At 46.3% G+C, this 11,343-nt stretch overlaps 1 protein-coding gene across 18 annotated transcripts in view; it reads left to right on the top strand.

The window, feature by feature from the left end:
* The first annotated feature begins 597 nt into the window (after positions 1–597).
* FHAD1 (forkhead associated phosphopeptide binding domain 1) overlaps positions 598–11,343 on the top strand; it is a 130,630-nt gene continuing 119,884 nt past the window's right edge. For 16 of the 18 annotated variants that reach the window (XR_011433105.1, XR_011433090.1, XR_011433103.1 and 13 more), the window contains exons 1-2: positions 602–752; positions 4,269–4,375. Coding sequence is in view for 12 of the 18 variants with exons in the window: in XM_070252752.1 (XP_070108853.1) it covers positions 4,283–4,375 (93 nt within the window). In the remaining 6 variants the exon portion in view is untranslated. Of the gene's footprint in view, positions 753–4,268; positions 4,376–11,343 lie in introns of all 18 variants that reach the window. The other 2 variants (XM_070252745.1, XM_070252716.1) reach the window with 1 other exon arrangement.

Below are 11,343 nucleotides of genomic sequence, written 5' to 3'. Positions count from 1 at the left end.
AGGTCAACTCTGGGGCCGCTGTCTGACACTTAGAGGGACTCACGGGGTGTTTGTAGAGATAAAGAACAAATGAATGAATAAACGTGGGTTTCCACAGGGAAGGACAGGAACAGGAGGGTTGTGGGTTTGGAAGTATCCTTTCCCCAGCACATGGACGAAACCCTCATTCTTTCAAAATTGTTCCTTCCAGCCCATCCCCACCCCAACCCCCAGAAGTGGTGGTCCCCCCAGCGACCTCTATTTTCTGCAACAGAGAGGACTAGAGATTTGGGTGGGGCGGGGGGAATAACCTCCAAGCTTCTCTCAGTTCAGCTCCATCCCCCTCCCACCCATCCCCACCCCCTCCACGCACCCAGCCCAGAGCAAGGTGTAGCAGGAAGGATTCTCCTCGCTGCAAACCCTCGGGCTACTTCTGTGACCCCCGAGCCTCTGTTTCCCGCTCTCTGAGATGGTGCTGGGAACCCCTAGGTAGCAGGGCGGGGGACCCCTCAAGGCGCTGCTGCGGGGCGTCCTCCGCTCGGGTGCCCCCCCGCGCGCCGCCCCGCAGGCCACGCCCCCGCAGCTCCGCCGGCCGGCGGCGTTGCCATGGCGACGCGCGTACACAGGCCGGGCGGGCGCGCGGGGTGCGGGCCGCGGGCTGGAGACTCCGCGGGAGCGCGGCCGGGCGGCCACGGCCCCGAGCGGGCCCCGCGCCTCCTGAGCCGACCTGGCTCTCGGCGGAGGACCGAGCGTGGGCTTCTTCCTCCAGCCAGGTGAGCGCGGCGCGGGAGGAGGCGGCGGCGCGTCCCTGGGGCCGGATGCGGCCGGCCCTGCGAGGTCCAGGGCTGGCGGGGAGCCGGGGGACCGGCCCCATCCCGAGCCGGGCTCCGGTCTCCAGGAGCACCCCAGAGGAGGGCCCCATACCAGCCCTTCCTTCGTAAGCGCAGAACCCCCAAGGAACTTTAGGCTCCTCCTTGGCACCAGCCGCTCCCACTCGCGGATGTCCTGTGGACCCCAGCTGGTCCAGCTGGATTAGGAGGGGCGCTCCCTGGTTCCCCCGATTTACAGACAACACCACCCGGTGGTCCGAGATCCCCCATACCTGACCTCCCTTCTCTAAGGAACTTCTCCAGCTCCCAGGCCACTGAAGACCTTGTAGCCTTCAAAAGAAATTGTGCTCCTATAGCCCCATTCTGAGCCCTCTGAGGGGGGACGCAGATGACGGACGCTCTTCTCTTTACTGTGACTGCGCTCTATGGCGCTGAATAAGAACGAATTTACGGTTTAACACAGTCAAATTCCTTTCTACAGTGTTCTCAGGCAGGGGAGTGACTGCACAGGCAAGATTAAGGTGGGGAAATAATTGGCCAACCCAAAAGCTAAAAAGATAGAATTTAGATTTTCCAAGAAGTCATCTAGGATGGATAATGAAGGGAAAAATGAAACCTAGTTACTGTCAAGGATTCCTAGCCAGAGGGCTGCGCTGGCTCGCTTTGAGGTGTCATTTTGTATTTTCACTCCTTCAGCAAGCGTTTGCTGAGCACCTGTCTCAGGTGCTGCTCCGGGCGCTGGAGGTGGGGCAATGAGCAAAACTGTCGGGAACTGAAAGGGTCTGAGGTTTTATCCTGCTTGCAAGCTAATCAGTTAGCCTGGCCAGCTTATAGATGCTGGCAGAAGACAAGGACTCCTGGGCCAGAGACAAAGGACTTTATTACTCACAGCAGAGTGGGCACAACAGGCAAGCAGAGCTTCATGTCCTCACTGATTCCCCTTGCCGCAAGTCCCTCGCTGTGGTACCCAATAGCCCAGGTGAATGCTGTGCACGCAGTGGGTCTGTGTCCCAGCTAAAGAACCCCAACCCTAGGAAACCCCAATCTCTGAAGGGGCTTGCTAGCAAACCTGCCCAACTTTTGCCTCAGAAGGAGCCGTTATCTTTATAATCAACGTTACCTGTATCCTCCCAGGCTGTTTGCCATCTAAACATCCTTGGAAATATAGTGCAGGACAAAATCGTCCGTGCCTTTGCTCTGAAGTTGGGACGAACACAAGATACTCACGAAAAATTGTCTCTTAACAAAAACAACACAGTTCTGGCTCTCCGGGAACATATGTCTTAGAGAAAGGGAAACAGCAAACACAACTAAATAAAGGAACAAGAAAATGTCAGAACGATTAGTACAAGGAAAGAAACCCAGCAGGGAGATAAGCTAGCAAGTTGAATGACAGGAGGACGCCTTCAGCCAGGGTGCTTGCGTGGTTACCACAAGGGGGACAGCTGAGCAGAGAGAGGGCACCAGCCTTGGGGACATCTCGGGTGAGAGCTAAAAAACAAATACATGCATGATCCAAGTTTTGGGTTTTAGTCTAGTGACATTTCCTGTGGTTTTCCTTAGAAGAGACATTTCTCAAAAGTTTACATTCTAGATTAACTAGTCCTGAGTGTGTTGCTTGATCATGTGTTCCTCTGCAATTGAAGATTAATAACTAAAGTGATTTGATGGCCACAGAGCATGGTTCTTTTGGACAAGGAAATGTCATTTCCCCCATATTAATGACAGTGAACTTAATAAAATTTATGTCTCATTATATGAAAGCATCAATATTTGTGAGGCATTCGTAGGCCTCAGAGTTTGCAAATATAAAATAAACTATCTGGCTTATTTTTATTTCTCTTCCCCCCAGGTAGGGTCTTTGCTTCCTTTCAGATGATAGAATCCTGGTGTTAAGGACTGTTTTTTATTGCATGTCCCAAGTGTCAACACACAGTAACCCCTCACGCTCCGCTCCAGCCCACCCAGCAACAATACAGATCTAGGGGGAGCTGCTGGAGCGTCCTGCAGTGGTTGCATGCAAAGGCTCGGAGTTCTTTCCCTCACACTTACTGCTGTGTGACCTTAACCCCTCAGAGTCTCAGTTTCCCCATCTGTAAGGTGGTCCTGAAGATGAAGAGAGGCAGTGTGTGTAAAAGGGTAGCCCAGCGCCTGGCACTTAGTAGGGATTCAATAAGTGATGGTGGGGGTGTTGATGAAAAGCAGAACCAGACCAGAGACCACATATGGCCACAGCTGGAGGACTTTTGTTTTTATCCACAGTCGAACAACTCCGCATTTCAGTGACCTTTCAGTTGAAGAGAAAAGGGAGGGACTTTCGTTCTCTGACATGGCCTTGAGATGGCGGATGTCACACTGTGTAATTGGACATATCTCAAATCAGAATTCAAGCATCCTAGGAATCATCATCAACATTTTGGAACCTACTGAAGTCACTGAAATTTTTATGTTTTAAAAAACATGTATAGAATTTGCTTTGAAATGCATCAAAATATAAAATGGATGAATGAATCAGTGGATAGATAGGTGATCAAGCAAATATAGCAAAACGTCAATTGTAGAATCTAGGTGGGGGGTATCTAGGAGTTCACCATCCACTTCTTTCAACTCTTCTGGGTGTTTGACATTTTCGTAATAAAATGTTGGGGAAAAATCTGTGCCGAGTCCTGATCATATGGCCAAGCTATAATCTTGATCCTTTGCCTTTAGAAAACATCCCTTTTTTCTAAGTCTAGGATGAAATGGAGTCATTTACAAAGAAAGCATCATTTAAAGTCTATTTCCTCGACGACTGACTCGGCACTTTAAGAAGCTCTGTCAAGGCTTGGAGTTCCTTGGATCAGAGTTTGAGAAGCCCAAGATTAATAACAATAATAACAGTATAAGTTCAAATATGTGTTTATGTGTAGCAGTTACCATTCTAAATGCTTCACACGTTACTGCATTTAATTCTCACAGAACCCTTTGAGTTACAGAGTATTATTGACCCCATTTTACAGATGAGGAAACTGAGGCATAGAGAGAGAATAAGTAACTCATCCAAGGTCACAAGCTAATAAGTGGTGGATGAGGAATATTGAATGTGAATCCTTGTTATTTCAGGTAATTGATCTCATGCTAAGCTTAATGGGGAGGCGGAGAGCAACTGTCAGTGGAAATCAGATTTGTTGTTGGGTTGTTTTAGCTGTTGTTTGTTTGTGTTTTTGGTTACGTGAAAAATGTCTTCTATTTTATTATCAGCACCAAGCTCATCTATGCTGGAAAGCACTATTAAAAAGAGAATCTTAAAAATACGCAGAATTGTAGCTGCGATCATCATCCTTCAGTCCATCTCCCCCTCCTCCTGCTGGTTTCTCCTTTGGACCTCACCACGTGTTTCATTCATTCTAAATGTGATGTTGTTGAATGATTAAAGGACTCCATTTTTCTAACGAAGTTTTTTCTGCAAACCTCATATAGGGAAAGCAGAGAGTATGAAAGCCTATCTAAAGAGCGCAGAAGGCTTTTTTGTCCTGAATAAAAGTACTACTATTGGCACACATGAGGACTCAGACCTTGTGTTAGAGGTAAGAACTCTTCCTGCCCAGTCCCCCCCTCACCCCGGCCGGACATCCTCACTGGCCAGTGGACGCAAATCTCTTAATACTGTACAGCCGCATCTTTCCTTGATGTGCCACCAGTAACCCACGTGCCGAACGTCCTGGGTTTCCCTGGCATACTTAGTGAAAATGAGCATGATGCGAAGTGCCATGCGCCCTCTGTCCTTGCTGACCGGGTCTGCGGACGTCCTGCCCATCGTCCCCTCCCTGGCAGCCTGATGGGGCGGTTTGGAAGGTGGGCTTAGAGCTGCGCCTTCCCCTGCTCTGGGCCTGACAGCCAGGCCACCAGAAGTGCTCGGCTGGGGCCTCTCGCCCTTTCCTGAGCTTCTGGAGACTGCTGCCGGCCCAGCGGTCTCCCAGCCCGTGAGTCAGGGTAAGCAGCGTTCTCCCATCTCATTTCACTCTCTGGATTAGCTGTGGTTTGTCCAGAGCCTCAGCGCACTGACAGCCAAGAAAGTTGGAAGAAAGAAAGGAATAAGAGAAACAGTGGCTTTGAGCCTGTTCAAAACTGAAGGGGGTTAAAATATTGAAGCAGAAAGAGAAATGCAGTGGAATCTCTCCATAACTGTGAAAGCCAGGCCTCAGACCTCACTCAACAGATTTTTTTTTAACTTTTTATTTTGAAATAATTATAGTCATCAGAAGTTCCAAAAATAGAGAAAGAGAATGGTACAAAGTGTGCGTATGGTTCTATGCCGTTTTGTCACGAGTGGACTCGTGTGCAGCCATGAAGACAGAGAACTATTCCGTCATCAGAGACCTCCCTGGGGTTTAACTTTATATTCACGATACCTCCTCGCACCACCCTCCCTAAACCAGACAACCACTAATCTCTTCTCCGTTTCTATCATTTTTATCATTTGGGGAATGTTATATAAGTGGAGTCATACGTTATGTGACCTTTTGAGATTGTTTTTTTTTCACTCGACATGATGCCCTTGAGATCCATTCAAGTTGTCAGCCTGTTCCTTTTCATTGCTGAGTAATATTCCGTGGTACAGATGTACCACCATATGTTTAACCATTCATGTACTGAAGGACATTGTTATTGTTTCCAGTTTGGGGCTGTTGCAGATAAACATTCATGTCCAGGTTTTTGTGCGAACATACATTTTTATTTCTCAGATAAATGGTCAGGAGTGTGATTGCTGGATCCTATGGTAAGCATACATTTGATTTCTAAACCAACTTATCCCGAGTGGCTGTACCATTTTATGTTCTCACCAGTGATGTATGAGACACAGTTTCTCTGCATCCTTACCAGCAATTAGTATTATCGCTGTGTTTTATTTTGGCTGTTTTAAGTGTGTAGTGATGTCTCATCATGGTCTTAATTTGCGTTTCCTGAGTGGCTAGTGATGTTGAACGTCTTTTCCTGGACTTATCTGCCTTCAGCACATCCTCTTTGGTGAAATATGTCTTCATGTCTTTCGCCCATTTCTAACTGGATTATTTGGGTTTTTTAACTATTGAGTTTCACAAGTTCTTTATATATTTTAGATACGAGTCCTTTGTCAGATATATGGTTTGCAAATATTTTCTCCTGTCCGTAGCTTATCTTTTCATTCTCTTAACAGAGTATTTCACAGACAAAAGTTTTAGGTTTTGATAAAGCCCAGTTTATCATGTTTTTATTTTAGAGATCACACTTTTAGTGTCATGTCTGAGAACACATTGCCAAGTCTTGATCCCGAGTATTTTCTCTTACGTTTCCTAAAAGTTTTAACTTTATGTTTAAATCTATGAATCGTTTTGAGTCTATTTTCGTATATGATGGGAGGTTTAGGTTCATCTTTATTGCATGTGGATATCCAGTCACTCCAGAACCATTTGTTGAAAAGACTGGCTGTTCTCCATTGAATTGTTTTTGCAACTTTATCAAAAATCGTCTGGCCATGCTCGCGTAGGGACCATTCCTGAGTCCCCGTCATGTTTCACTGATCTGTGTGTCTGTCTCTCTGCTGAAATGACAGGCTTTGTTTCTGTAGCTGTTTAAGTCTTCAATGCTGTAGTGATTTCTCCCGCTTTATTCTTCCTTTAAAAAAATGTGTCTTTTTAACCTTTTTAGTTCTTTTGCCATTCCATGTTAATTTTAGTATAAGTCTGTCTGTATATCCAAAGTATCTTGCTGGAATTTTGATAGGAATTGTGTTTAAACCTGTCTATCAGTGTGAGAAGCATTTATGTCGTTACCATGTTGTCTTCCATCCGTGGACATGGTGTATTTCTCCGTTTTCTCAGGTGGTCTTCGGTTTCTTTCATGAGTGTTCCACAGTTTTCAGCGTATAGGTCTTGTGCATGTTTTGTTAGATTTACACTTAAGTTTTGTCTCTCTCTTTTTTTTTGAGTGATTGTAAATGGTATTATATTTTTGATTTCTGTGGCGACATGTTCATTGACAGTATATAGAAATACAATTGATTTTTGTCTGCCTATATGGTATCTTACAACCATAACTGAACTTTCTAGATTTTTGATAGATTTCTTGGTATTTTATACATAAACAATCATGTCATCAGTAAATAGGAACAGTTTTATTTCTCCTTTTCTGATCTGAATGCCTTTAATTTCCTGTTCTCGCTTTATTGCAATGGCTAGGATTGCCAGTACCCTGTTGGATAAGAGTGGTGGGAGCAATATGAATCTTTGTATTTGCTTGTTCCTGATCATAGGGGGAAAGGAGTTAGTCTTTCACCATTAAGTGTGATGTTAACTGTGGGTTTTTTGTAGATGTTCTTATCAAGTTAAGAAATTCCCCCTTTATTCCTAGTTTTCTGAGAGTGTTTATCATAAACGCAACAGATTTAAAAATAACCCAATGGACCTCCCCTTGAGATTCTCATCCATAACATGGTCTCCCTACAAGGACACAGAAAATCTATTCAATCACGAAGTGGGGGAAAGAAAACAAAAAGAAAATATTGTAGTTTCTTCTATATCATAACCAGAGATAGATTTTAGGTAGTTTTCTTTTCTGTCTGGTCAAAGTAGAGACAGAGATGTTGGTTTTGAACCTGACCGTGATATTAGAAAGCTATAGTAATTTTTTCCCCCAAAATATGCTGACACACGCTCCACCCCTGTTGGGCTGGGTCCCAGGAGATCCGTGTTCTGGGACCAGCGTGTGCAGCCGTTCACCATGTGACATGGGACAAGTCCCTCCCTGGGGGCTTCTTACAAGCTGTCAAATGGACTGTCTACCCCTAAGGTTTGTAGCGAGGGTCAGAAAGCTGAGGACACGCTTTGTAAACTGGTATGTGAGGTGCCACTGTCTCTCGTAAGTGATCACCTGCTGCACCTGCTGGGCTAGGGGGACAGAGTGCTCGCCCCTTCCTGAAAGAGCTTTTCCTTCTCGCAGATAAGATGCAAGAGGGCAGCACTGAGGGCCTTGCTGGGCACCAGGAGGGGCTGCAGAACAGACTGGGGGTGGGAGGCATTGGGAGCTGGGTTGTTTTTTTTTTAATTCAAGTTCATAATAGTTTACATCATTGTGAAATTTCAGTTGTATCTTATTTCTTGTCTGTCGCCACATAGGTGCTCCCCTTCACTCCTTGTGCCCACCCCTCAGTCCCCTTCCCCTGGTAACCACTGAACTGTTTACTTTGTCCATGTGTTTGTTCATATTCCACATACGAGTGAAATCATCTGGTGTTTGTCTTTCTCAGTCTGGCTTATTTCCCTTAGCATAATTCCCTCCAGGTCCATCCATGTTGTTGCAAGTGGGATGAATTTGTGTTTTTTATGGCTGAATAGTATTCCACATCTTCACCCAGTCATCAGTCAGTGGGCACTTGGGTTGCCTCCATGTCTTGGCTATTGTGAATAGTGCTGCAATGAACACAGAGGTGCATATGTTACTTTGGATTGTTGATTTCAAGCTGTTTGGATAGATACCCAGGAGTGGGATGGCGGGGTCGTGGGTAGTTCTGTTTTTAGTTTTTTGAGGAACCTCCACACTGTGAGAAACTAGAGTAACTTTTCAAAGCACGGGCTTTGGAGACAGACAGACCTGGGTTAAATCTCATTGGGCCACTTTCTGGCTGTGTGACTTCAAGGGAATTCTTTCATCACTCTGAGCCCATTGTCCCCATCCATAAACCACTTCCCTCGCAGGGTGTTTGTGAGGGTTAAGTGAGAAATGCACTTGGCTGGCTGTGGTGCGAAGTAAATGACGCCGTGATCGTTCTTACGGCCTGGTGAAATGGCGACTGAGAAGAACCCTCAGAGGGGCACAGGGTTGCGATGAGGAGCTGCTCATGTTAACAAGCTGTTTGGAAAAGGGACTAATGAGGACAGTTGTTATATAGACAGAGAGTGAGTCGCGTTCATTGTATGAAAGTAATTGACTGTTTACTGCTCCTGGGACTGAGTTTAAGAAGTCAGTCACCACTGCCAGCAGCAGTCGCATTGATTTATGAAGGAATCAGCTACATTTCCAGAAGTACGAGCTTCTCCTGGCTCCCTAGAGAACAGATGATACATGAATTGTCAGATATTTTGTGAATAGAGTTTTGATGGATGCTTCTATCTTCTCTTAAACAAATTCTCTTCCTGAAGCGTAAATGAATCTGGGAGAGAAGATTCGTTTTAAAATAGGGTGTGAGGACACAGGTCCATTTTGAAGAATTGAAACCTGCAGACATGCCAACATTTTCCAGTTTTACAAAACAAGACGAGGTGGAATGGTCCCTCTGCTGACCTCAGGGGGCCTTTCTGATCCGAAGAGTCATCCTTGATCAGCTGTGGACCACCCTGAGGAATAATTCAACTGTCAATTTATAGTTTATGTTATTTGTGCTACTAGAAGTCATTCCACTAAATAAAGTTCAGAAAACTGTATTAATAAAAAGCCATCCTTGAAATTACCCGGAGGTTCCATCTAGCAGGTGAATCCTCAAGAATAGACAGTCACGCTTCTAAAGATTCCTGCTCATTTGCAAGGCTGACATGTTGTTTTCATTGTCGATATTGAAATGTTTCGACATCATTTATTGTTTCCGATAATGGAAGGTAGTTACATGCTTATTGTTTTAAAAAACTGGGAGAAAGCAAAATATAAAGAAGAAAAGAAAAGTCACTTGTAATCATTTGGCTCAGGGAAAATCAATAATGATATTTGCAGGGTTTTGCCCTCCAGACTTTTTTTCTATATCCTGTAAGGTGTTTGGTCCCCTAATGGCAAAAGGAAGCCTCTTTTCGCCAGCCTAGGTTTTACTGTTGCTATCACTCATTCATTCCACACACATTTACCTGGATCCTCAGCCCTGAGGCAAGCCTGGAGATACAGCAATGGCAGAATGAGATACAGTCCCTGCAATCAGGTAGCTGCTAGGAGAGAGATACATAAGCCAAAGCATCCCACAATGGCGTGTATAGTTCCATTCCAACACTGGAGCTCTAAAGGAAAGGAAAGGAATAGGGAGAACAGGAAGGATTCAACTAGAGAAGGGGAGAAGGGAACGGCACGTGCAAAGGCCCTGGGGTGGAGGAGCATATTGTGAGCCCAAGTGACTGAGAGAAAACCAGTGTGTCCAGAAGTAAGTGTGGGAAGAAGGAGGACTAAGAGGCAATAGGCCTCCTTCAAGCCACCATAAGGATTTTGAGTTTTGTCTGAAGACTAATGGGAAGAAGGTACTGAAGGATTTTAAGCAAGGGGGAGACTTGCCTTTTGAAATGACTGTCCTGGCTGCCGTGTCAGACTAGCAGTCAGGAGCTCTGTTCAGAATCTCCCCTCTCCCGGCTTACACGGCTCGGAAGCCTCGGCCTTGCTCATTCCAGAGCTAAACCTTGTGAATTATACTTTGTGTGATTTGATGTGGCTTGCGAACTATAATTTTTGGAGAGGGATGTGGCTGTCATTTAAACTCCGCTGAGGGGGGGCCGGCCCCGTGGCCAAGTGGTTAACTCCGCGCTCTCCACTTCAGCGGCCCAGGGTTTCGCTGGTTCGGATCCTGGGTGCAGACGTGGCACCGCTCATCAGGCCGTGCTGAGGCGGCATCCCACGTAGCACAACCAGAGGCACCAACAACTAGAATATACAACTATGTCCTGGGGGGCTTTGGGGAGAAGAAGAAGAAGAAAATAAAAGAAAATTGGCAACAGATGTTGGCTCAGGTGCCAATCTAAAAAAAAAAAAAAAAACCTCTGCTGAGAACGGGGCTCAGTTCTTCCAGAATTGCAAGCCAATGGTTGCTGAATTTTTCATATGTATAAGAGAGCTTGTTAAACATGAACCTGAGACATTCTGACCCCGTGGGTTTGGGGGAGGGCCCAGGAATCCTCACATTTATATGCTCCCGAGGTTCAGGTAGGGGGGGTGGGGTCCTGTGAAGATGGTTCTAGGACCACACTTTGAGAACCCCTCCATCAGTGCCCCCTCCCTCTCCCTTCTTGATCACTGGTGCTTCTTCCCTTCTAATGTTGTGGGAGCTCCTGTTTGGCGGTGTGTGTGTGCGTGCATGCGTACGTGTGTATGCGTACATGTGTGTGTGTGCGCACTTGCATGCGCATGTGTATACCGTTTCAATAAACTTTGTTTTGAGGAAGAGAGAAGCGACGGTTCAACAGTGGAGGACTGGCTGACCCAGAAGTCACTGGGTCCCACACTGCGGGGGTTTCAGGACCCCCTTGAAGACTGAGCTGTAGGACAGCCCAAGTCAGTGCAGTGCTGTGACTGGGAGGGTAGCGATGGGGGAGAAAAACCAAGGACAGAAAAGAGAGTGATGAGATGCTCGTCCCTGCGCCTGCACCCTCAGTGGACGGCGTCCTGCCATCTGCTCTCTTCTCATTGGTGGAACAATCTGTCTGTCTTGTGTCAGTCTCTCCTCATATGGGATTTGAGGGTCATGGAAGAAGGCTGGCCTAACGAACACAGCAGAACCGTACAGCCATGTGACTCCTGTCCCTTTGCCTGGCACCTGCCGCTTCTGGGCTGC

This window comes from Equus caballus, chromosome 2 (genome assembly GCF_041296265.1).
Source record: "Equus caballus isolate H_3958 breed thoroughbred chromosome 2, TB-T2T, whole genome shotgun sequence".
NCBI lineage: Eukaryota > Metazoa > Chordata > Mammalia > Perissodactyla > Equidae > Equus > Equus caballus.
The sequence above is the reverse complement of the archived record's forward strand: the minus strand, read 5'-3'. Positions and strand labels throughout refer to the sequence as shown.